Source organism: Lathyrus oleraceus, chromosome 1 (assembly GCF_024323335.1).
Source record: "Lathyrus oleraceus cultivar Zhongwan6 chromosome 1, CAAS_Psat_ZW6_1.0, whole genome shotgun sequence".
Lineage (NCBI taxonomy): Eukaryota > Viridiplantae > Streptophyta > Magnoliopsida > Fabales > Fabaceae > Lathyrus > Lathyrus oleraceus.
The window spans coordinates 9,384,431-9,409,883 of record NC_066579.1 but is presented as its reverse complement, the minus strand read 5'-3'; the positions used below and the strand labels follow the sequence as shown (position 1 = coordinate 9,409,883).

The following is a 25,453-nucleotide window of genomic DNA, read 5'->3' as shown; positions in this document are numbered from 1 at the left end:
CCTCACTTTGTCTTCATCAATTATTATATTACTATTAATAATAACCCTTTAAATTAATAAATTGACTCCTATATCTTTTTTCTAAATAAAATTTCATTCAAGAAAATTCCTATGGATGCCAGCTTATCAACAACTAATGTAAATTCCATACATTAAAAAAAACAGAGATATTAACAAATTTATTATATATATTCACAATGAAGATTAAATAATAAAACAAAAAAATATGAAAAAGATATAGATCATGCATAAGTGGACAAAACAAAAAATAATGTCTATGTCATCACTCTCATCACCAAGTGGGCCCCACCTCTTCTTTGATTTGATTCTGACTGGGGCTGCTTCATGTACCATCTCTCTAATTATTATTATCTTTTTTTGTAAATTTTTATCTAATTTAATTTTTCATCAAAATAATTTTATTAATAGAATGAAAATCAAGAATCATAAAATTAGAGATACACATCACTACATGAGCCAGTTGGCAGCTAAATGTTTGTGCACATCATCATAATCTTTCTAAATACAATTCTTAATTACATGATTACCCTTGTTAATTACACTAATTACATGTTGACTTTTCTACTTCTGTTCCCACTCTCATTTTATATATATACACCTTTCATCTCCTTCTTCTCTATAATTATTTCTCTCTTTCAAAATTTTATCACTCAAAGAATCTGAAAAAAAATTCTTTCATCATTTTTTTTTTATATCTTTGTTTGAAACAAAAAAATGAGCAACATAAGCATGGTTGAAGCAAAGCTTCCACCAGGGTTCAGATTTCATCCTAGAGATGAAGAACTTGTGTGTGATTACTTGATGAAGAAGGTTACTCATAGTGATTCTCTTCTCATGATTGATGTTGATCTTAACAAGTGTGAACCATGGGATATTCCTGGTTAGTATTCTATTAATCCTATTTATGAATCTTTAATCATGCATTCTCTATTATATATAGTTATTATTCTTCATATATATGCTTGATCTATGAATTTTTATTCAGTTTTCTGATTTCATTTGTGTTGAATTATTGTAACTGTAATGGCTATAATAGATCCCAATTTTTGTACGTACAGTTGTGATCTAAATGTTAATTGAATATTTATTTTATACTTTTGTTCATTGTGAAATAAATAGAAATAACATAACATTATTTTTTAGTCTGCATTTTTCATTTGGGTCATAAGTTGACATAAGCCTTTGTATTTTAATGGATGTCATGGATGGTTTTTATTCCTAATCCTAACAAATATATATTAGAGATAGGTAGGTACAGGTGGCTGCGCTTATGTACTATATAATAAAATAATATTTAAAAATATTATTATTTTAACTATATATATATATATATATATATATATATATATTATATATATATATATATATATATATATATATATATATATATATATATATATATATATATATATATATATATATATATATATATATATATATATATATATATATATATAAACTTTGACACACGATTAATTTGCTTACGACATTAAGTTATTAGATCATTGTTCGTGTCAGTGGTTTATTGATCAGATTTTGTTATTAGGTTATTGGTTAGGTTGGTGGCTAATTGTAATACAAAAGGGTAGGTTGGAAGTCGGTGGCTTATCGATCAAATTTCGTTATTATGTTATTAGTCTGGTCGGTGGCTAACACGAAAGATTAGATCGGTGACTTATTGATTCAATTTCGTTAGGTCATTGGTAAGGTCGGTGACTAATTGTAACACGAAATTAGTATAGTATAAGTATGGTTTCTTATCTAGAACAATTAAAACAGGAATAGACCAATTCAAACAAATCAGTTGATTCATTTATTTGATTGACGAATTAGACGGATCATACTGATTTTTACGTGAACAATTGCATTTTCACTCTTTTTCATCGGTCTTTCCCTCTCGTTTAGTGTTAGACTAGTTCGATAGACCGTATTGGATCAGATTTTAAAACAAAAGAAAAGAGTTAATCTTACTCTTTTAAAATAATTTAATATACTATAATATAAATAATTTCTTTCCATTAAATGTTTATATAAATGAACAAATACATACACATACACGCATCTTGGAAAGGGATGTAGACAGTTGAGGTTAGCATCTTTGAACAGGAAGTTCTAAAAATCATAAACTCTCTCCATAAGCTTACAATACAAATTTCTAACAGTATTTGCCAGATTAATTTATATCACATAATTAAAAAAACTGTAATAAATTGACACACTGAACTTGTCCTATTATAAAGTGTTTGATAATGATTTAAATCATAATAATTCAAATATTGGTTTACATTGCAATAACACATGGACGTCATTAATTGATTTACATGTCAAACTTTACTGATTGTTGCTGGACCCAACAAAGTTGATCTTACTTTTATGTCAAAAAGAAAAGATACCAAGTGCTGAGAGAGACTTAACATTACTAAAAATAATTTATACAAATTTATTTTATTTTTTATTATAAAAATAGCTTATACAAATTTATTTATAAATATTTTTTTAATAAACACTATTTTATAAGGTGAAAATAATCGACAAACAATTTTATAAGTTGAAGTTTAATTATTTTGAAAATGATTTCAACTGTTTGATTATGAAATTGCCATAACTAGTTTTGGATTTTATCCAAGCATGTCATGAATGAAAAGAAACTGATAAGGATATCTAAATTAGAAAACATATCAACAATTAATGAAAGTGTCTTCAATTATGTATATGGGGCCTATACAATAGTATCTAAATTAGTATAGTTTGCATTCTAATCATAAAAACTAAAATATAATTATAGAATATTCTTTCCCTGTTTTGCTACAAACAAACATATAAATTTAATAAAATATTTTTGGTACATCAAAAAATATAATTATTAAGACATAGGAAAAAAAGTCATGAAATTGCATTTAATTTAAGGATTAATTTTAACCTATGATAATATTATTAATGTGGACAGTTGGTTTTAACTAGTCATAGTTGACTTAAACACAAAAACTAATTTACACCTTCTATTGATCTATAATTGCACATGTTCTACATCTTATCAAAATTAACATATCATATATAAATATTCGATTCTTTTATTTTCTATAAATCGATCATCTTTTAGAAAACACAACTGTAACGTGCAACTGTAGAGACTAATTCTTCGAAATATGATACAGAAGCGGCATGTGTGGGAGGAAAAGAATGGTATTTCTATACACAAAGAGATCGAAAATATGCAACAGGCCTACGCACAAATCGTGCAACTGCGTCGGGCTATTGGAAGGCCACTGGAAAAGACAGATCTATCCTTCGAAAGGGCACTCTTGTTGGCATGAGAAAGACTTTAGTGTTCTATCAAGGAAGGGCACCAAAAGGAAGAAAAACTGAATGGGTTATGCATGAGTTTCGCATTGAAGGTCCTCATGGCCCTCCTAAATTTTCTTCTTCTAAGGTATGGTTTTAATATCTCATATATAGAATATATAATTTTTTTTGTTGCAATATATGATAAATAGATTTGTATTATTTCTCTTGCATGAGTTAAGGACTTTTGACTTTTTAGAATATTTTTTTTATCTATACCAAACCAAATTTGTCTCACATGGCTATTGGCTAGAATGTGACTACAAAAAGATATTGAGTAGCTTACCTAAGTAGATCCTCTAAGAATTTTATTATTATCAAAATCTCCTATTTTCAAAATGACCAAAGTATCTCAATGTGTTATTATGGAAAACTATAAAATTATTATATTTGTTCACTTTTTATTACTTTTCGTAATTTATTTTAAAAAATTATATTTTAAAATTGATTTTAATAATTTGCATAATTTTGTGTACATATATATACACAGGAAGATTGGGTATTGTGTAGGGTATTCTACAAAAACAGAGAAGTTGCCACAAAAGCAAGCATGGGTAGTTGCTATGATGACACAGGCTCTTCATCACTTCCAGCATTAATGGATTCATACATCAGTTTTGATCACCAAGCTCAATTCCACACAGACGAATATGAGCAAGTGCCCTGCTTCTCCATTTTCTCTCAAAACCAAATGAATCCATTCTTCAACCATACAACAACAAACATGGAGCCAAAACTACCTACACTCAACAATAACAACAATCCAACAACTACATTTGGAGGAGCACCTTATAGCTTAGATCCTCTGTCTTGTGATAGAAAAGTTCTGAAAGCTGTTTTGAGTCAACTCTCAAAAATGGAAAGAAACACTCTTGATAATAATGCTAATAGTAATCAAAATCTAAAAGGATCGTCACCAAGCTTAGGTGAAGGAAGTTCTGAGAGTTACTTATCTGAAGTGGGTATGCCCCATATGTGGAATAGTTACTAATATTGTTGGACTTCACTCCTATTTAAATTTTCTTGGTGTAGCCTCTTCAATAGATTGAATTCTTTATTCTTGCATTATCATAATTTTATAGCGGCAGAGGATTCAGCGGAATCTTTTGCCGCTATAATATGATAGTGCAGAAATTAGAGAATTCAATAGCAATAAAATGGTGTACACAGTCAAAAATAGGAGTTAGAAAAGAAAAGAGGAGTTTGATTGATTTAAGTTATGTAATAGTATCCATGTATTTTTCTCATGATATTAGCTATTAATATATAAATATATATATCCAAATGATGTGTCCCAATATATTAGAAAAATGGGACTTGTAATTGGAATTTATAAATTTGTAATTGGTTTTAGTTAGTAGATGGAGGGTTTTGTTATAATAACCTTTGTTTAGGTGAAAAAAATGAGCATTAACTGCAATGTCAAACATATTGGAAAAATAACATAAAATTAAAGTTTACTATCTTAAAACTGTCTCTTTCGTGGGGCTCATTAACATGATGCAGTGAGAGGAGACTAAATCCATATGACCTCAGCCTAAGGATTTGCTGAAGTGTTTGGTATATATATGTAATATATATACTTAGAATTTTCTTTCCATATAGTATATAATAATATTAATAACCTTCTCTCTGTTTTTTTATTTTTCAAATGCTTATCAGTTTCCCCGTTTCAAAAGACTAAAACTTTTTTTTGTGTGTGGTATGATAAAAGAGGAAATAGAAATAAAAGTTTCTCTTCTTTTATTTGATTTAGAGTAGATTTTACAAAATGAATATGCATATTTATAAAAAGACATGAATATTCTTATTAAAATATAAATTTGATAAGAGTTTTGTTTGGGAACCATATTTGATGAAAGGATAGAGTATAGGTTATATATATTGGAGCAAATATCTGGTGTGACATTACATAGTGGGTCTGTAAGGTTAGTACTCCAATGCCTAAGTCAATAAGAAAATGAGAAGTAATGTGAGTTATGGTTCGGAGAATACCTCAAGTTTCTCAGACGGGTGGTTATGGACGTCCTCGGTCATTTATGTGTGGAATGTGAGAGGTCTTTTGATGACATCTAACGGTAGGAAACAACCCATGACATATAGTGCATAATCTGATGAGTGCAGGTCAGCTAATTGAGAAAGATTTATCAGTTACTATGAAGAACAATCTCTTGAAGTTGTATGATTCTAATCAAAGCTGATCATGTAGTCTAAACAGGGAAGTAACGAAACACTTAAGGTGAATGTGGAAACAACTGAAACTAGACGCCTTAGTGCAAAAGGTGTTGAAGGTGACTATGAGTTGTGGCACAAGAGATTGGGGCATCTGAACTTCAGAAGTTTAGGGCATCTGAGTTCTAAGAAGCTAGTACATTGTATTCCTAAGATTGTGAAACCTAAGAAGTCATGTGAGATATGCATGAAAGGTAAGAAACTTAGATTGCCATTTGCATCAGAAGTGGCTCCAAGAACAAAACATATTTTACGAGTAGTGCATTCTGATGCATGTGAACCATCTGAAGTTCCTTCACTTGGAGGAAATAAGTACTTTGTGTCATTTGTGAATGAGTTCATAAGAATGACATGGGTAACACTCATTAAATTTAAGTATGAGGTGTTTGTTGAGTTTCAGAAGTTCAAGGTGAAGATTGAAAAAAAAAGTTGTCAGAAGCTTAGAATTCTCAGAACTGATGTGGAGGTGAGTACAACTCTACAGGGTTCAGAAGGCTTTGTGAGGAGAATTAAATTGAGCATGAGGTGATTGCTCCATACACTCCTCAGCATAATAGTCTTGTTGAAAGAAGAAATAGAATTTTGCTTGATATGGCAAGAAGCATGATGAAGGAGAAGAAGTTATCTCACACCTTGTGAGGAGAAGTTGTTACCACTGTAGCATATGTGCTCAACGAGTGTCTAACTAAGAAGTTGAAGGAAGTTGTTCCTTTTAAGAAGTGGAATGAAGATAAGCAAAGTTTGAGCCATCTGAAGGTTTTTGGTTCTGTTTGTTATAAATATGTATCAGATGCTAAGAGAATGGAGTTGGACGTCAGAAGCAGAGTTATGTTTTTGTGAAGGAATCAGAAGCGTGAGATTGGAATAAGTATCAATCCAACTATGGTGCAGTATTTACACCTGAGTTAACTTCTGAAGATATTTTAGAATCTGGAGAAGAATCTGACTCTGAAGGAGATTATGAGTCTGAAGATGAGTCAGAGTCTGAAGGTTACTCTGAGGCTGAAGAAGAGTCTGAAGGGGAATCCGACTTTGAAGGTGAATTTGATTCTGATCTAGATTCTGATGATGATCTAGAATTTGGTGGAAATCATGCCTCTGAAGGTAGTCCAGTATTTGATATTGTTCCAGCATCTGAAGAAGATTATGAACAAGTTCAAAGACCACAAATAATCAGATAAATGCCAAGAATATTTGAATAGTTTGACATGTTACAAGATACTAAGATAAACTAGGACGGGGAAGTCATTCAGTGTGCCATATTGGTAGACTCTGAACCAGTTAGTACAGAAGAAGTTATCAAGAAGAAAGTGTGGCTAAGGGCCATGAATTAAGAACTGGAGGCTATAGAAAGAAACAAGACTTTGACCAAGCTTCCAAAAACAAGAAATCCATCAGTGTCAGATGGGATTACAAGGTGAAACTAAAGCCAGATGGATCAATTGGTAAACATAAAGAAATGTTAGTAGCTAGAGGATTTTTATAGAAATCTGGACTAGATTACTTTGAGGTGTTTGCTTCTATAGCTAGACATGAAACAATCAGACTGGTGATTACTATAGTTGCTAACAAAAATTGGCCTATGATGCATTTAGATGTGAAATCTTCACTTCTGAATGGTTCTTTACAAGAGGAAGTTTATGTATCACAATCTTCTGAATTTTTGAAAAATAATCAGGAAGGGATGGTGTACAGGTTACATAAAAGCCTTATATGGACTGAAACAAGCTCCTAGAGCCTGGAATCTGAAAATTGATTCATTTTTCAAGCTTCAAGGATTCAGAAATTGTGAGATAGAGTATGGTGTTTATGTTCAGCATACATCTAATAACGATATGATTCTGATGTGTCTCTATGTTGATGACATATTTCTAATAGGGAGTTGTTCAAATGAAATAGTTAAGTTCAAGGAGGTGCTAATGAATGAGTTTGAGATGACTGGTCTAAGAAATATGATATATTTTCTATGAATGGATATTATGTACTCTGACAAGGGTATAATCTTGCATCAGCTGAAGTATAAACTTGATCTTTTGAGGAGATTTGAGTTGATGAATTGCAAGTCTGCAATCACATCTGTTGAGACAAATCACAAGTTGGATTCTTATTTTGAGGATGATGATGTAGATGTTACAACTTTTAAACAGGTGGTAGGCTCATTGAGATGTCTCTTTAGTACTAGACCTGATATTTGTTATGCAATTGGAATGGTGAGTAGGCTTATGAATAAACCAAAGTGGTCACATTACCACGGTGTAGTCAATATATTGAGGTATATTAAGGGGACTCTGAAGTATGAAGTTTTGTTCCCTTCTGGTGCTAAAACCGAGTCAGAGTTGATGTGTTATTCAGACTCTGATTGGTGTGGAGACAGAGTTGACAGAAGAAGTACTTTCTGATACTTTTTCAAGTATCTGGGAAGTCTTATTTCTTGGTACTCCAAACCAGTTGTTGTTTTGTTAACCTATGAATCTGAGTAAATTGCAGGTGCTTTGACTGTTTGCCAAGCTGTATGGATTCTGAACTTGCTGCAAGATCTGAAGACCAAGGTGAGCAAGTCTGTGAAGTTGATGATTGACAACAAATCAGTTATAAGTCTTGCCAAGAATCCACTACTGCATGCAAGAAACAAGTACACTGACACGAAATTTCATTTTTTGAGGAACCACATTCAGAATGGGGTGTTTGAAGTTGTGCATAGTAGCACTCAAAAGCAGATGGAAGATGTTATGATTAAAGCAATCAAGACTGAACATTTTATCCAGTTGAGGGATGTAATTAATGTTGTTAATCTTGATTAGTTGATTATGAATTAAGGGATGGTGTTAGTTAAAATTCACTTCAGTTACACTTAAGTTGAATTTAGAGTTAATTTGAATTTACATTTAGATTTTGCTTGTATAAATATTGAAAGTTAATTTGTTAGTTTTAGTGTGAATCATTTTGTAACCAAATTCCAATTTTTTCCTGTTAGAATTTATTAGAAACTTTTTCTCTCTCTTCCATTTTTATCATCTTCGTCTTCTTTCTCTTGTGCACCAAAAAAATATGATGAAAATGAATACTTTTTGAATGGTGGAAAGTTAAAGAAGTTTCCCAATGAACTTGTATTAGGACCCTGTTTGAATAAATAACTTATTTTTAATTATAGTATAAGTGTTCATCATAATAAATGTATAAGTTTTTTTATAGCAAAAGTTAAAATTAAATGAACTTTGTTTGTGAACAAATTATAGGGTTTTTTTTTAAATTATCTTGAAGAAATTTTTAACAGAAACTAAAAAGAACTTATGAATATGTCATAAGTTTTTTTTTAAGTTCTCTCAATTTGTTTCACAAAACATATATTAGTGGATAAATTTAAATAAGTCAATTTAAAATTATGGATGTAATTTGAAGTAGAGTGTATATGGATCAGATAAATCTACGAAATTTGGTCAAAATAAAAAATAAAAAATCCACAATAAAATTTGAGCGGGGTAAGTGGATTAATATGGTTTTTGAAAATAAAAAATTATTCAAAATAATTCGATTTTGGATAAACCCATAAATTTTACCAATAAATATCAGGGATGTTCATGGATGCAGGTCGATCCGCGAACCCGCTTATCCAAATCAAGTTAATTTATAAATTACTCGAACACATTCATTTACGGGTATACTCAACTCAATCCACAACAACCCATGTAATTTTGGTTCGGGTATCGGATTTGAGTTTTACAATCATCGTTGACTCAACTCATTGATGTGCCTTTAGTAATTTTTTTATTATTTTTATTATTATTATAAATAAAAATATAAAATTAATATCTCACTAATAACCATAATTTTAAGATTTATTCTCTATCAATAATACTAATAAAGCAATGAGTTTACATAATTTTAAGATTAAATATTGTTTCTTATTTTTTTTTGTTTCTAACTTATGTATTTTATGAAAATAATGTATCTTGTTGAATTTTATACTATTACCAAGTGTTATATTGTATTGATAAATTTTATTAGATATTATATTATGGATTTCATTGAATTTAAGTGTTATAGATGAATATGATTGTATTGAATTGTGTTATATTTTATTTAAATCGACAAAAAAATCATTAAAAAAATCATTTGAAACACGACCCGCGAATCCAACTCAATAGAACTCATAAAGGAGCGGGTCGGTTCAAAATGATTTTGACAATGAAATTGCGGTTGAATGACGAACTCAACCCATTGAAGTTTGAACGGGTTATGACAAAGCCGATTCAACCCAATATATGTACATCCCTATTAAATACTATATATTTTTATTTTTTTGAATCTCTTAATGAATTGATATATGAACTAATATTTTTATTTTTATCATTGGAATTTGGTTGAATATATCAATTGTAGTCAAGAATTTTTTTGAATTGTGAAAGATATTTAAACAATGTTCTCGACTTTTTTTTGAAATTGGATGAAGGATGATTTTGATGTATTCATATTTTGTTTCTTTAATTTTGGGCACTTATTGTGAGTTATGATTTTAAATTATTTAAAATATTAATACTAGTAAATTCTGAATAATTTATGTAATTTAGTTTTAAGTACTACTAATACAACTTGTACTTTTACAAATATTTTTATCATAAATTTTGTGAATGTTTGAGAGAAAGAAGCGGGAAGAAGGTGAAGAACATGCCGACTTATGCTTAGAAGTCAACACATAAAACACTGTGTGTCCATAACTGAATTTGGTTCCACTTTCAATTTTAGGGAGGTTTGTAATTCGCGCAATCTAACTCATTTTTTTAGTTAAGTAAAGTGGTATGCCACGTCAATTTTCGTTAGACTAAATAAATAGCAAATATCAAAATTTTGGACGCAAAGTTTTAGAAAAACTATTATTTAAATTAAAACTGGATTTTAAATTGTTTACGGATACGGAAAAACATATTTAACTTAAAAATATAGTTGATTTAACAAGCTTCCCAACCAACAAATAAAATGCATGTTACAAAATGCTTTTGTAACAAATAAAAAACCTATGCTTAAAGCTTATTCGAGAAAATACTTCATGAGCAGGCAGGCTCCTAGGATTAGTGCAACAGTCTTTCTTTTTCAAGATGAATACAGCATTAACAAATGATTCATAGCAAAAACGAAATTATGCATAAAACAAATAGGCTATTCCAAATATTTAATATTTTTTAAAAAATTAAATATATTTGTGATCCTCCTAAATATTTTAAAAAATATTTTCTTACATAATGATATTTCTAAAATTTTGCATCCACAATTTTAATCTTACCTATAATTTAACAGCGATTTTTACGAGTAACGACGGATTTAATATTAGGAAACAAAAATATAGATGAAAAATTTTAGAAATATCATTCTTTAAAAGAAATATTTTAAAGGATTAAAAATGAAATTTAAAATATTTATGAAGATCACAAATATATTTAATCCTAAAAAAAATTAAAGAGAATCAAACATATCTTAAAAAAAAAAATAGAAAAACATTAATGAAAATTGTACTCATAGCTTAAATCATTATGAGAACAATCAAAGAGCAAATCTCCAATAGAAAAAAGAATTGCAGTTTGCTCAAAAAAACCACACCACTGTAATGTAAACATGTGTACACTTTAACATAAACACTGTAATGTTTGTCGCAAACTATGAGTGTTCCAATGGTCAAGCTATTCACTTCATTTCCTAATGTAGCAATTAGTGCTCCCACATATCACAGATTTAACATAAACAAGGTACAGTGTTATTCCCTCCGTTCCTTTTTAATTGTCTTTCTTTAACTTTTTACGTATACCAATGAAATTAATCAAGTTTACTATTTTTCAAGTAATAATTGTCATTTTACCTATAATACCCCTATCTATTTATTTATACATTTAACTTTTTCTCTCTCTTCAATGAATAATTAAGGACAATTTTGACAAAATAACAATTGATATTATCTTGAACTTTGAAAATGACACTTAAAATAAAACAAATTTTTTATACAAAAGAGACACTTAAATGAAACAAATTTTTTATACAAAAGAGACACTTAAAAAGGAACTGAGAATACCTTCTAAGACAAAGAGGCAGCGAAAGAATTCATGGAATTACTGGCTATCTTCTTTTTTTAACTTTGCTAACTTTGTTGCATCCATGAAGAAAAAATTGAACGTTTGAAATGAAAACTATATTCAAAGCTTTAGAATGACTTCACTTTCACAGCTATATATGGTCTAGACCATATATTTCCTTGTAAACAAATACAGTGTTAATTATGAATTGTGCTCAAAGCTTAACACCATTGTGAGAATAACAAAACAGCAAATCTCCAATGGAAAAAAGAATTGCAGCGGACTCAAATCAGTGTAACATAAACATGTGTTCAAACAACCATGGTTTAAATTGCAATCGCAACCGCGAATGTGGCCGCAATATTTTTGACGCAGTAGCCTCCGCATTTGCAGTGTGAAGTAAAATCATGCATCCAACCACCATCAAGTATTTTCATCAAAACTCAAAATTTCAGAACCCTAAAACTCAAGTTACTTCCTGTAGTGAAAAATCTTAACATTAACATCAAGTTTTTTTCACTACAGCTTAAATTCAGCAAGACTCCAAAATAATATAATGAAAAGCATATAAAAAGGTATAATAACATAACATTCTAAATTAGAAAATGAACACTTTGGTAAGTCAATGTAACAATTGACACCATTCAATTCATACTAAAGAAAATGAACAAAAAAGAAGGTCCAGTGTTGCAATAACCAACCTATTCACATAATTTTTTGATGCAGTAACTAATCATAATGCTCTATCTGTTGCTGCAGATGGATAAATTCCGGACACCGTCTACAATGCCGCCATCGACATGACCGGCGGAAAACCCATAGAAATCAGTTATAAGCTTACCAATTGAGACAAGCTGATCAAAAACATGGTTAGGGATAGGGTTGAGAAGCATGTCAATGTTGATCTTCTTGTCATGGATACTAACGCCGTCGTTTTTGAGAATTTCAATAATCTTATCGGCGACGAACCTGACTGTACTGAGCGGCTGACCGGCGAGTGGATGACCGGGGACGGGCTGCTGGATGAGGCTTAGGAGATTTTCATAGGCGGCACGGGTTCTCTTAGTCTTTGGTTGGTATATGCCGTCGTCGATGACCGGGAAGACGCTCTCCTCTTCGACGTGGATAGACAAGAAGACGCTCTCTTTTTCGATGCCGATCATGTCGAAGGAGTTGGGTTTTGGTATTACACAGGGAGGGGAGAGGGGTAGAGGTTTTGGGGGGATGTACGTGTATTGCTTGAACCGCGATTCCCCCATTTCTGAAAACACCAAGGGATGATTGAAGACAATGAAGAACCCTAATATATATCAGTGAGAGAGAGAAAAATAGACGATACAATGACCGTTTTCTTTCTTGTATGGTTTTGGAATTGAAGGAATCAAATTTAAGGATATATAGGAATTTTCAAAGTCCGGATTTTTACAATCGGAGTATAGAGAAATAAGTAGGTCGGATAATCATCATCTTGTATAAGTCGGAGTCCGATAAGGATTCATATAATTGCAAAGCAAACATGTTGGAATCGGTCTCGTAATAGCTCTATCAGAAGAACAAGTCGGACTCGACCTCATGAGGTGCTAGGAAGTCATATGAACCGTCATGGACGGTTACGAAACATCTCCATGATTTCATGGGAGTTACAGAAACTGAGGACGGCGGACGTTACCCAAAATCACCTTAATGAGGGATATGAAGGACCATTCATTTAAAGGTCATTGATGGGTGAGGGAGTATAAAACGAGACTTCCTCCATTTAAAGGTCATTGACGGGTGAGGGAGTAAAAAATGAGACTTCCTCCAAGAGGAAGGGACAACTAATATCTCCTAATAAAATATGACGATTGTGACTTTACCTGACTAACCTCAAGAAAGTTTCTCCAAATAGTGTTTAACAAGAATATTTGACACCCATTGAGGGGCCTCGATAAAACTTTCTCAGGCCTCATAAAAATCGTACATTTTATCATAGCAAAGCAATGTCTGGATCATTTTCTAGCAGAAGTGAATCTCGTACTCCTCAAGACATGGCACAACTCTTAACAATTGTAGAGAACTTTTGCCAACATAATGAGTCTCTACAAGAAAGTGTCAATACATTGTCGCAATCACAAAGTACTAAGGAAGGGGAAGAGAAGGAAGAACTCTTTGATCATCAACCTCTGTCAGAAGCGATTTAGGTGACCAAGTCCTAGAAAACTTCAAACCACCACCTTTGTCATCCTTTGATGGCAAAAGTGATCCTCAAGAACACATAATATCAATCAACAATCAGATGTCAATAGTCGGGGCTTCCGACTCCTTGAAATGAAAACTCATGGCAGGAATGTTCAAAGATGTAGCGTTGCGTTAGTACATGAGTCTGCTTAAACTATCAGTTATCGACTACATGGACTTTACTAAAAAAATGGTACAACATTTCTCCCTAGCAAACATAGAAAGGTGTCTACCACCAGTTTGTTCAATGTCCTCCAGGGGCCCTCTGAGTCCCTCCGAGAATATATGGCATGGTTCAATAAAGAAACCATAAAAGTCTCCCATCCAAACCAGGAGATGTTCGTATGAGCTTTTCAAAACAGTCTGAAGGTAGGTCATTTTAACGAATTGTTGGCGCAGAAGTCAGCCACTAGCATGGAGGAGGTCATGAGCAGTACGGAATATTATGTCAAAGTGGAGGAAAGTAACATGGAGAAAAGATCACGGGATGCTAAAGAAAAAACGCAATCCATACATGAAAGATTCAGGCTCGAGAGAGAGCACCATAAGCACGAGTAGAGGGAAAGGTTAATAACAAAACCTTCCCAGAGGCCTTATGATAACTTCTTCGAGAATTTCGCCCCTCTCAATGCAAAGCGCGTTGACATTTTAAGGGAAGTGTATCATCTCAAGTTGATACCCGAACCTAGTCGTCCCAAGAGGGTCAATAATGTGCTAGAGAAAGACGAATGAGCATGGTGTTCCTACCATCGTATGAGAGGTCATCATACCAAGGATTGTCATCACTTAAAAAGAGAAATCAAGACTCTAATTCAAAAAGGACGGCTACTATCATATGTGAAGGAGACAAAAGGATCACCAGGAAAGAGAAACCTATCCGGGAGAGAGCCAGACTCAGAGAATACTTCTACCAAAAAGGGGAAGAACACAAAGGAAGTATGTGAAACTCGGATGGCTCGACACATACTCAACACCATCTTGGGAGGTTTCGTTGGTGGAGGAGAAACAAGCTCGACTAGAAAAAGATATGCCCGATCAGTAATGCACGTGTCACATAACCCACTACCTGAAAGGGAAGGAAAGCTTGTTGTCATTGGTTTTTCGAGAAAAGACTCAGAAAGGGTGTTGGCGCATAAAAACGACCTGATGCACATAAAGGTACAAATTCATTATTGGAGCGTCAAGAGGGTATTGATCGATTTGAGTAATTTAGCTGACATATTATACTGAGATGCTTTCAAAGGTATGAATATGGATACATCCGAGTTATTACCTTTCAAGGGCACCAAGGAACAAGTTCAAGTATTTGGACACTTACCCACCATGATCATATTTGAAAGTGGAAGCAACACAAAAGGCATCAGAGTGAGATATCTGATTGTGAATGCATCATCACCATATAGCATCATCATCGGAAGACTGACTTTCAATGATTTGGAAGCAGTACTATCCACCCTTTATTTAACCATGAAGTATCCCCTAGAAGGCAGACAGGTAGAAACGATTAAAGGTGATCAAGAATTAGCTAGGAAATGTTATAAAGACAGATTGATGTTGAAAAAGAAGACCCTGCAGGAGCATCCTATGGCAGAGAGCACTCTGGAGGTAAACATGGTGGACCTTGATCCTCGAGGAGACCCAGCCGAAGATAGCTTGAATCCAATTGGAGAATAAAAAAGGTACAAATCGGTACTAAAGATTTTCAAGTCATACAGATAAGCTCAGGGTTATCTCAAGAAGAGGAAGCAGGAATTATCAAGATGTTAAGAGACAATGTTGATCTACTCGCATGGACACCATAAGATATGCCTGGAATTGACCCAAAGGTGGTATGACATCAGCTCTCACTCAATCCGTTGTTAAAAAAGTTATGGCTCAAAGGAAGCAAAAGAGTGGAGAAGAAAAAAGGAATGCGGTCATGGAAGAAGTCGGAAAGCTCATGAAAGTCGGGTTCATAAAGGAGATAAAATATCCTACCTGGCTATCCAATGTTGTCATGGTGAAGAAGAAGTCAGGAAAACGGCGTATGTGCGTAGACTTCACCGATATCAACAATGCTTGCCCAAAGGACCCCTATCCATTACTACAAATTGATAGGTTGGTCGACGCTGCGTCAGAATTCCGTTTACTCAACTTCATAGATGCCTACTCAAGTTATAATCAAATACGGATGACCCCGACTAATGCTCCTAAAACAGAATTCATGACTGACAGGAACAATTATTATTATGAAGTAATGCCTTTTGGTCTAAAAAAATGTTGGGGCAACATATCAAAGGTTGATGGATATGTTGTTCTTGTCGCAAATAGGAAGAAATCTTGAAGTTTGTATGGACGACATGTTAGTCAAGACATAAGAAGAAATAAAGTGGGTAGATGACCTGAGGGAAACTTTTGAATCAATAAGGAAGTTCGACATGAGACTTAATCCTGACAAATGTACCTTTGGGGTATAAGCAGACGAATTCCTAGGATTCATGCTGACACATCGGGGAATAGAAGTAAACTTGACCAAGTGCCAGGCAATCATTGATATGAGATGCCCGGCGTATGTAAAGAAGTTCAACAATTAACGCTAGGCTAGCTTCCTTATCCCGATTTCTTTCTTATGCAGGTGACAAGTCCATACACTTCTTCCCAGCTATAAAGAATTCAACAAAATTCGTGTGGAGAGAAGAATGTGAGAAGGTGTATGGGGAGTTGAAGAAACTCTGATTTGCCCCACCGATCTTGTCCGTCCGAAGGAAAACTCACCTCTCATCTTATATTTAGCAGTATCTGAGAAGACAATTAGCTCGGTATTGGTTCAAGATAGCGATGGAGATAAAAGACCAGTCTATTTTGTCAGCAATGTCCTCAAAGGAGCATAAATTCATTACCAGAAGATTGAACGACTAGCTTTGGCAGTATTGGTTACCGCCAGGAAACTCAGGCAGTACTTCCATGGACATCCTATAATAGTTAAGATAAACTACCGCATAAAAAGGATCTTGAAGAAGTCGTACCTGGCAGGAAGAATGGTAGCATGAGCGGTAGAATTATCTGAGTATAATATCATATATGTGCCCATAAACACCATCAAGTCACAAGTATTGGCAAATTTCTTAATAGAATTAAGCTCACCCACCCCATAGGAGATACCAGATCAACGGATCCTATCAGTGGATGGTTTGTCTAACCTCAAGGGTAGTAGAGCAAGAATAGTACTAGAAGAACCATGGGAGTTGATACTAGAGTAGTCTCTTTTCTTCAGTTTTCAAGCTAGCAACAATCAAGTAGAGTACGAAGCGGTGATTGCTGGTTTGAAGCTAGCCAAGAAGAGCATAGTTTCTCATCTGTTAATTCGAACCAACTCTTAATTGGTAGCTAGTCAAATAAAGGGAGACTTTCAGACAAAGGATACATTATTGCTCAAATACCCATAACGAGCTCTGTAATTAGACAAAGGCTTCACAAAATTTGAGGTAACATACATTCCCCTAGAGGAAAATACCAGAGCCGGTCTATTAGCCCGATTAGCCAGAAATAAAGGTCTGGGGCTAAATAGGACGATAATTCAATAAACTTTAGGAACTCCAAGCACATACGTGGATGAGGTTATGGTACTATAAAATGCAAAGGGTTGGATGGCACCCATAATTCAATATTTAACACAGGATAAGTTACCAAATTAAGAAATTAAGGCGTGACGCATTGAGAGGATATCTTCCTAATACCACATGGTAGCCGATCAGTTATACAAGATAGGAGATGTTCCCTAATGCTAAGATGTATCACCATTGAAGAAGTAGGACTGATAATGAAATAAATACAAAAAGGAGTATGTGGAAGCCATATTGGAGGAAGAACCTTATCTGGAAAAGTATTCAAGGTCAGGTACTATAGGTCGAGTATGCTACAGGATTGTGCACAGATTGTAAATAATTATGAGAAATGTCAGATTTATGCTCCCTTCATACATTCTCCGACAGAGTTGTTACGTTCGAAAATATTTCCATGACATTTCTATTAATGGGGGTAGACATCCTCGACCTTTTTTCTTTAGCTGTAGGGCAATTAAAGTTTCTCATAGTGGTGGTTGACTATTTCACCAAATGGGTGGAAGCCGAGGTCGTAGCCCAAATCACGGCAGAAAGGGTAAGACGTTTTTACTGGAGAATATCATATGTAATTTTGGCTTATTGGGAATCATTGTATTCGATAATGTCACGCAGTTTTGTGAGCTAGATTGTTATAGAATTTTACAGGCACATTAGCATTCATAATAGGTTTGTGTCAGTCGAGTATCCCCGGACTAATGGCGAGGAAGAAGCAGTAAATAGGATGATCCTATCAGGAATGAAGAAGAAGCTAGATGAAACCAAAGGGCTTTAGGCCGAGTACTTGCATGAAATCCTATGGTCTTATCACACTATTCCTTATTCAACTACTAAGAGACTTTTTCGAATGGTTTATGAGGCCGACACAATGATACCTGTAGAGGGAAAATCTTAACAGTGATTGGTTGAACAACTCGACTGATTACATAGAAGAAATCATAAGGATGTCTCACGTGAGAGAATGTGCAGTAAAGAAGAGGATGGCTAGAAGTTTCAACTCCAGAGTTCAACCAAGGAGTTTTCAAAGAGGGAGACTTAGTTCTGAAAAGGGTTACAGACACAAAGAAGAAGGGAAAGCTCTCCCCGAATTGGGAGGGACCTTACCGGATCAAGCATAAATTGAAAAATGAAGCTTACAAACTCGAGAACTTAGAAGGATTAGAAATTCCAAGAGCTTGGAATGTTTCCAACCTTAGGCTTTATTACAGTTAAAAATTATGTAATGATATTATTTGAATAAAAATTGTGGGTAGAACTTTTTTCCCTTGCAAGGGAAAGAGTTTTTAATGAAGCACCCTCAATTCATATGATTGTGTGTCACTTTTACAGAAAAGCTAAGCTCGTCCCGGTAGTGTTGAATATCGTAGGCATCTCTGATGACCTTAAAGTAATCAACCATGTAAGTCAGAAACCTCTAGACATGTTAAGTTAATAAAATATCTGACCTTAATGAAACCAACTAAGTAAATGAGAAACCTCTGACCAGGTTAAGTTAATAAAATCTCTTACCTTAAAGTAATCGGCCATGTAAATGAGAAACCTCTGGTCGGGTTAAGTTTATAAAACCTTTGACCTTAATGAAATCGGCTAAGTAAATGAGAAACATATGGCCCGGGTGGGTTAACAAAACCTCTAACCTATGAAATCGGCCAAGGAAATGATAAATCTTTAGCCATATCAAAAAACCTTTAGTCAGATTATGACTTAATTAATCGTCCAAATAAATAAAGATCTATTGGCTGGGTTGTGGCAATCAATCATTTGGTTTAGCAAAACTGATCATAAAATTCCCATGTCGGGATATCAAACATAAGGATCAAATCAAAAGTCTGAGGAGTCTCTAGTGAGCGGCTAGATTGATTGAATCATTTTATTACAAAGTATAAATCATTAAAGACAAATATCAAATTAAGTAAACTTGTATGCATTAAACCAACATCTGTAACATACCAATAGAAAAACATAAGACATTGAACAACAGAATAATTATAGCATACTCAAAAGGGACCCCTTGAGAGGGATTATTTTGGATCTGAAACACAACCTGAGGTGGAGCTGAAGTAGTTTGCATTATATTAACAGAAATAGGTCTAGTTAGAGTGCTTTTCTTGGATCTTTCCAATTTTGCCTCATGATCAAGATGCATGGACTGAGCCTTAACGATAGGACATAAAGTGGCTCGATACTGGATGATGGAGGCTAAAGCGTTAAATTCATCAGGAAAACCCTCAAGTATAACTTCAAGTTGGTCCCTATGCGAAACTGGATCATCTATCGATTCCAGAATATCAATAATGCATTGAACATGAGCTAGATATTCAGAGATGGATTTCTCACATTTGGTGATGGAGTTGAGTTTTGAATGCAGCTGGCGAGATTTCACGTTAGTGTGCGCTAAGACGTATTTGTGAATTTCATCTCAGATCTGATGAGATTGCACACGTCGAACAACGCGTGGAAGCACCGAATCCGAGAGCGTTGTGAGGAGCCATGTAAACAGAAAAGAATCTTATTGTTCCCAAGTAACAAACGTCGGATTTTCAGAGTCATTGATGCGATCTTCATCGCTCAGATATCGCGGAGGAATATTAGGATTAACGAGAAATCAATGAAGCTTATGAGTACGAATGATACCTTCGATTTGATCGGAAGTTGTTTTCATCGATGTTGAAAGTTACTTGTTGCATGAAGGTTTTGAAGATGTTCTTCGAAGTGAATTGCAACACCGATTGTGTTTCACACGCCGTATTCTTTGTGGTATTTGCAGAATCTTCATCGAAGAGAGAAAAAGCTTGTTATGAATTAAACACTGAATTGAATGTTAGTTACGGTTCAGTTAGATCTGAACATTTATAACAAAAGCTAATTGTGTTGACTCAGCACAATTAGTTACAATGACTATTCTAACAGAGATACACTACTGCAATAATACTCTAATACTATAATAGTTTATTTAAAATATTAAATTAAAACAAATTTATATTAGAAAAAACATATATATATATATATATATATATATATATATATATATATATATATATATATATATATATATATATATATATATATATATATATATATATATATATATATATATATATATATATATATATATATATAAACTCAAAGACCAATTTTGACATTATGTAATATAAATATACATTATTGAAGATTAAAATATAGTTGAAATCACAATTTTTGTAAAAAGATGTATCTCAGAAATAACTATTATAAAAAATTCTTTGAAATAGTTTTACATTTAAACGAGTTTTTGAAATTTTGATATAAAAAAAATCAATAGTAAAAGAATGAAATACATAAAATAACAATTTAAACCAAATTTTTATTTGAAGCTTTTTTTTTAATTTTTTATAAAAATGTTTTAAACAAAAACACGTAATAATATAAAAAGTATTTTAAAAAAAAGTTAAAACAAACTAACACATAATCAAATTTATTGTCTCTTAATCATGTTTAATAGTTATTGTTTCTAACGAGTTATTTTTTTGTTTTGAACGTGAAGTTTATGTGGATCTGACTTCTCCTTTGGATGACATATGTTTCAAATAGACCACAAGTTGCACAAATACTTTTAGTTTTAAGTATGAAATCTATCATCTGTCTTTTAAAAAAAACATCTCTTTGGATTCAATAGTAATGAATGAAAATTATCCCACACCTATGAAGATTAACATATTGATTGATGCATGGTTATATAAACAAAGATCATATTTTTCTTGAAATCCACACAACATTTATAGAACAGAACAGAACAGAAGGAACTATGTCCACAATAATTTGATGAGTATATCCTTCACCTACATGCAATATTGTTACAACTTAAATATCAACTTGGCAGAGTCTCTATTGTGACAGAGCACTTGTGTTGTAGACAAGGAGTGCACCACCAGCTAGAAGACCGGCTAGAGTTACTGCCCAGATTGCCAGCCCAGTCGTACCTGCAATTCATAAGACACCGACCGACAAATTAGTTGATTCCAAATACAACCAGTTGAATCCATCAGTTCGATCCGGTTTTTAAAATATTGTTTATAAGGGACAACAATCCCTACAACTCTTATTGTTGTTTCTTGGAGTCAATTTCAAGACATCAAAGTTACTAAAAAAAGAAGTTTGTTACCTCCGGCGTAGACATCACCGGTGGCAGACCATTCCTTGGGCTCGTAGATAGGGCTGCATAATAAAATCGAAAAAAAAAAATACAAATTGATTAAATAGGTAAAAAGTACTATATAATCAAGATTAATACCTAGAATTCAAAATGAAAAAAAGAAAGTGAGTTTGTTACCTGTATCCATCAACATTAGCACCATATTTGTCTACAAACTGGTAAACACCCTTTCCCTGAATTAAATTCAAGCTCTCAAGTTAGAACTTGAGACGGTATAAACAAACTTATTCATAAACACTTATTTTGATGAGCACTCTATAAGCTATAAATAAGTTGTTTATCCAAATAGATCCTTAATAACATAGGAGCTTATAGTAGATAAGCTAACATCTCAAGTTTGAAGTGTTTAACAATAACTGTAATCACAATTCTACTTTGATCATACAAGCTAAAACACTATAAGCTATTCTTTTGCCAAACAGGGCCTTAGCATGTGAATTATATGAAATTAGAATTGGTAAATGATTACCCTTTGTTTCCTGCCAGAAGCATCAAGGCCATTAGGCAAATCCATGCCACCGCCAGTTCCTGAAATCACAAATCATATATAGTATAGTTTATAAAATAATCATAATCTATATAATACATGACTTTAATCTAAAAAAGGTGATAATGAATTAATTGACCATAAGGTGTGTCAGTCTTAATCTTCTTGACACCACTGGCAACAACTCTGAATTGCCTTGAAATGGAAGGAAGTCCTTTCACGGAAGATTTCTGAACAGTGAAAGGAGTTGGTTTGAGACTCAAAGAAGCCATAACTGAAGAAGCCATTTCTAATTCTTTTTTTGATTGTTTGGAATGAATGGGCAACAAAATAAGTTGCTATAGTAATAATAAAGAGGACTCGCTATGGATTAGTGATTTTGTTTGTTCCACGTGGCATGGAATTTGCGGTACAAGTGAGGATATGGTATTGCAAACATTATCTTATAGTAATGAGATTAAATTTACACCTTTTATTTTCTTGCATATGAAAACAAACGAAATCTCCAAGGCAACAAATGTGGATATTCCCTTCTACTGATTATCCCCTATTTTGGGCTCAATCCTTCCATTCGAAATTGGGGAGTTTACCGACCCAATAAAAAATTGCTAATAAAACCTAATTAAATTGAAAATTGGAAAAAATTATGTTTAATTTAAATGTGTGACTTATTTTTAACAAATCTATGGAGAATTTCAATCAATCTTGATGAACAAGATTGTTATCACCTACACTATAGCAATGAAAAGAGAAGAAAAATTGAGAAAGAAATAGTGTAAAGAACGATGAAGGAGAAGAAGAATTAAAACTCTGCAGAGTTTCTTTCTGTCCACAAACTGTGGAAAACTTCTTATTCACTTTGCAACTGCAAAATACTGTGAATTACAAGTGTTATGAATACTTTATTCACTTCATTACAAAAATAAGGGTCACTCCTCTATTTATAGATTTAGGTTAACTTGGACCTTAAGTCAAATCCAAAAACTATAAAAGTCTCAAATAGCTAACACTACTAAAATAGGCATAAGTCAAAATCCTGTGTGAAGTAACATGTTTCAGCACTTCGACACACTAACACAACTTAACATACTATGTGGTTCGACACTTCCTTGTTCCTGTCGAGCAACATGCTTCGACACAAAGAATTACAATTCAACACACCATCTAATTCATTGTGTCTAAGCTATCTACATTCATCATAACTCTTAGTCTTCTGAACACTTCGACCTGCACTCCCTTTGTCATGATGCCTGCAATCTGATTCTCAGTTCTGCAGTGTTCCCCATTCATCTTCCCATCTGCTACCTGCTCTCGAAGATAATGGAACCTCATCTCGATGTGCTTGCTTCGACCATGTGTTATCAGATTCTTCGCCAAATTAATAGCTTACATACTGCCGATTCTCATGGTAATTGCTCCATGACTCTTCGTTGTTATCTCTTCGACCAGATTCACCATCCACGTTGCTTGACATGCACAAAGAGAAGAAGCTATGCATTCTGCTTCTCACGAGGATAATGTCATTACTGGCTCTTTTCTCGAACTCCAAGCAATTGATGCACCACCTAGCATAAGCACATAACCAACTCTGAATTTTCGATCCTCAACATCACTACACCAACTTGAGTCGGTGTATCCAACTAATTTGCAATTTTTTCCTTCACCAACTGCAGGAAACAAAATTCCATAGTCGAGAGTTCCTTTCAGATACCTTAGTATCCTCTTTGTCGCTGCTAGATGTGATACCTTTGGCTTCTGCATGAACCTACTTACCATACCTACACTGTATGCTAAGTCAGGTTTTGTATGACAAAGGTATCGAAGTGACCCAATAAGTATTCTATATTGAGTTGGGTCGACATCATCTTCATATGAATCTTTCAACTGTTATAATCTGGCCTCAGCTGGAGTCGAAGTTGGGTTGCAATCTTGCAGCTTAAATATCTTGAGTATTTCGCCTGCATACCTTATTCGGTGCATCATCAATAAGTCTTCTATATTGAGTTGAGTATTTCACCCAGATCTGACATTTCAAATTCCTTGTTGAGATCACCTTTGAAGTATTTGATCTCCTTCTTGCAGCTACCTGTTATCAACAGGTCATCGACGTAGAGACATAGTATAAGAAATTCACTCTTGCTTCTTCTTACATATACTCCATGTTCATATTTTCACTTTAAAAATTTCTTTTCCCTTAGAAATCCATATATCTTCTTGTTCCAAGCTCTTGGAGCTTGTTTAAGTCCGTACAGGGCTTTATGCAGCTTGTACACCTTTCTTTCTTCACCTTGTTTCACAAACCCAATTGGTTGTGCAACATAAACTTCTTCTTCTAAGGGGTCATTAAAGAATGGACATTTCACATCCATCCAATACATCTGCCAGTTGTTCGTGTTTGTTAGACCAACAACCAACCTGATTATTTCGATCCTAACAACAGGTGCAAAAACATCATCGAAGTCGATTCCTTCTTTATAAAGAAATCCTTTCGATATAAGTATCGCCTTGTGTTGAGTCACTTCTCCTTTGGGATTCAACTTCACCTTGTATACCCACTTCACATTGATTGCCTTCTTGTTTTGGGGCAATTCGACAAGTGACCAAGTGTTGTTGACTTCGATTGACTTCAGCTCTTCGTTCATTGCTTTCATCCACTTCGAATCTTTCAATGCCTCAGCTGCATTGGCAGGTTCGACATCTGCGTAGAAAGCATAATGTACCATCTCACATTCTTCATTGACCCCATCATCTGATGTAATCACACATTCTTGCAACCTCGTAGGCATGTATCTTGTTCTTTGAGGTCTACTTGGGCCTGCTTCACCTCTGACTTCTTTCTGTCGAACTTCTCTTTCGACTTCACTAGCGGGTTCATCACAAAAGATTATCACTGAATCTTTCTTTACATTCTCAATCCAATCCCACTCCTTAAGCTCATCTATGATCACGCCCCTGCTGATCACCACTTGCTTATTCATTGGGTCGAACAACTTGTATCCTCTAGTCGAATCATCTAATTCGACTTGTCATCAAGTTTTCTTCTCAACTGATTTAGCATATGTCTATGTGATATAGATCCAAACACCTTAAGATGACTCAAGCTAGGCTTGACACCAGACCAACATTCTTCTGGCGTGATTCCTTCTAGTTTTTCGTCGGACATCTGCTCAGGATATATGTCGCGGTCGACACAACTTCTCCCCATAATTCTTTGGGTAGATACTTGCCTTTCAACATACTTCTAACCATATTCATAATGGTTATATTCTTCCTTTCTGCGACTCCATTCCGCTGTGGAGTGTAG

The 25,453-nt window shown here is 33.7% G+C and overlaps 3 protein-coding genes across 3 annotated transcripts; 1 reads left to right on the top strand and 2 right to left on the bottom strand.

Moving 5' to 3' along the window:
- The first annotated feature begins 641 nt into the window (after positions 1-641).
- Positions 642-4,648, top strand: LOC127122990 (NAC domain-containing protein 21/22). The gene is made up of 3 exons (XM_051053285.1): positions 642-901; positions 3,177-3,451; positions 3,854-4,648. The coding sequence occupies exons 1-3, from the start codon at positions 736-738 to the stop codon at positions 4,352-4,354; spliced, it is 942 nt and encodes a 313-aa protein (XP_050909242.1). The 5' UTR covers positions 642-735; the 3' UTR covers positions 4,355-4,648.
- Positions 4,649-12,208: 7,560 nt separating this feature from the next.
- Positions 12,209-13,022, bottom strand: LOC127115350 (DExH-box ATP-dependent RNA helicase DExH12). The gene has a single exon (XM_051046921.1). It carries the CDS (start codon positions 12,911-12,913, stop codon positions 12,398-12,400), a length of 516 nt encoding a protein of 171 aa, XP_050902878.1. The 5' UTR covers positions 12,914-13,022; the 3' UTR covers positions 12,209-12,397.
- Positions 13,023-21,152: 8,130 nt separating this feature from the next.
- On the bottom strand, positions 21,153-22,589 carry LOC127122918 (photosystem II 10 kDa polypeptide, chloroplastic). The gene is made up of 5 exons (XM_051053215.1): positions 22,289-22,589; positions 22,132-22,190; positions 21,780-21,835; positions 21,612-21,664; positions 21,153-21,429 (listed from the first exon to the last, which is right to left on the bottom strand). The coding sequence occupies exons 1-5, from the start codon at positions 22,434-22,436 to the stop codon at positions 21,335-21,337; spliced, it is 411 nt and encodes a 136-aa protein (XP_050909172.1). The 5' UTR covers positions 22,437-22,589; the 3' UTR covers positions 21,153-21,334.
- Between the last annotated feature and the right edge of the window lie 2,864 nt (positions 22,590-25,453).

Bases quoted from the DNA above. Each gene is read 5' to 3' on its own strand.
- LOC127122990 (XM_051053285.1), top strand. From the start codon at position 736: ATGAGCAACATAAGCATGGTTGAAGCAAAGCTTCCACCAGGGTTCAGA. The intron at 902-3,176 runs GTTAGTATTCTA...AATATGATACAG, and splicing joins TGAACCATGGGATATTCCTG to AAGCGGCATGTGTGGGAGGA. The intron at 3,452-3,853 runs GTATGGTTTTAA...ATATATACACAG, and splicing joins CTAAATTTTCTTCTTCTAAG to GAAGATTGGGTATTGTGTAG.
- LOC127115350 (XM_051046921.1), bottom strand. From the start codon at position 12,913: ATGGGGGAATCGCGGTTCAAGCAATACACGTACATCCCCCCAAAACCT.
- LOC127122918 (XM_051053215.1), bottom strand. From the start codon at position 22,436: ATGGCTTCTTCAGTTATGGCTTCTTTGAGTCTCAAACCAACTCCTTTC. The intron at 21,665-21,779 runs GTAACAAACTCA...TTTATTATGCAG, and splicing joins GCTAATGTTGATGGATACAG to CCCTATCTACGAGCCCAAGG. The intron at 21,430-21,611 runs GTAACAAACTTC...TATGAATTGCAG, and splicing joins CGGTGATGTCTACGCCGGAG to GTACGACTGGGCTGGCAATC.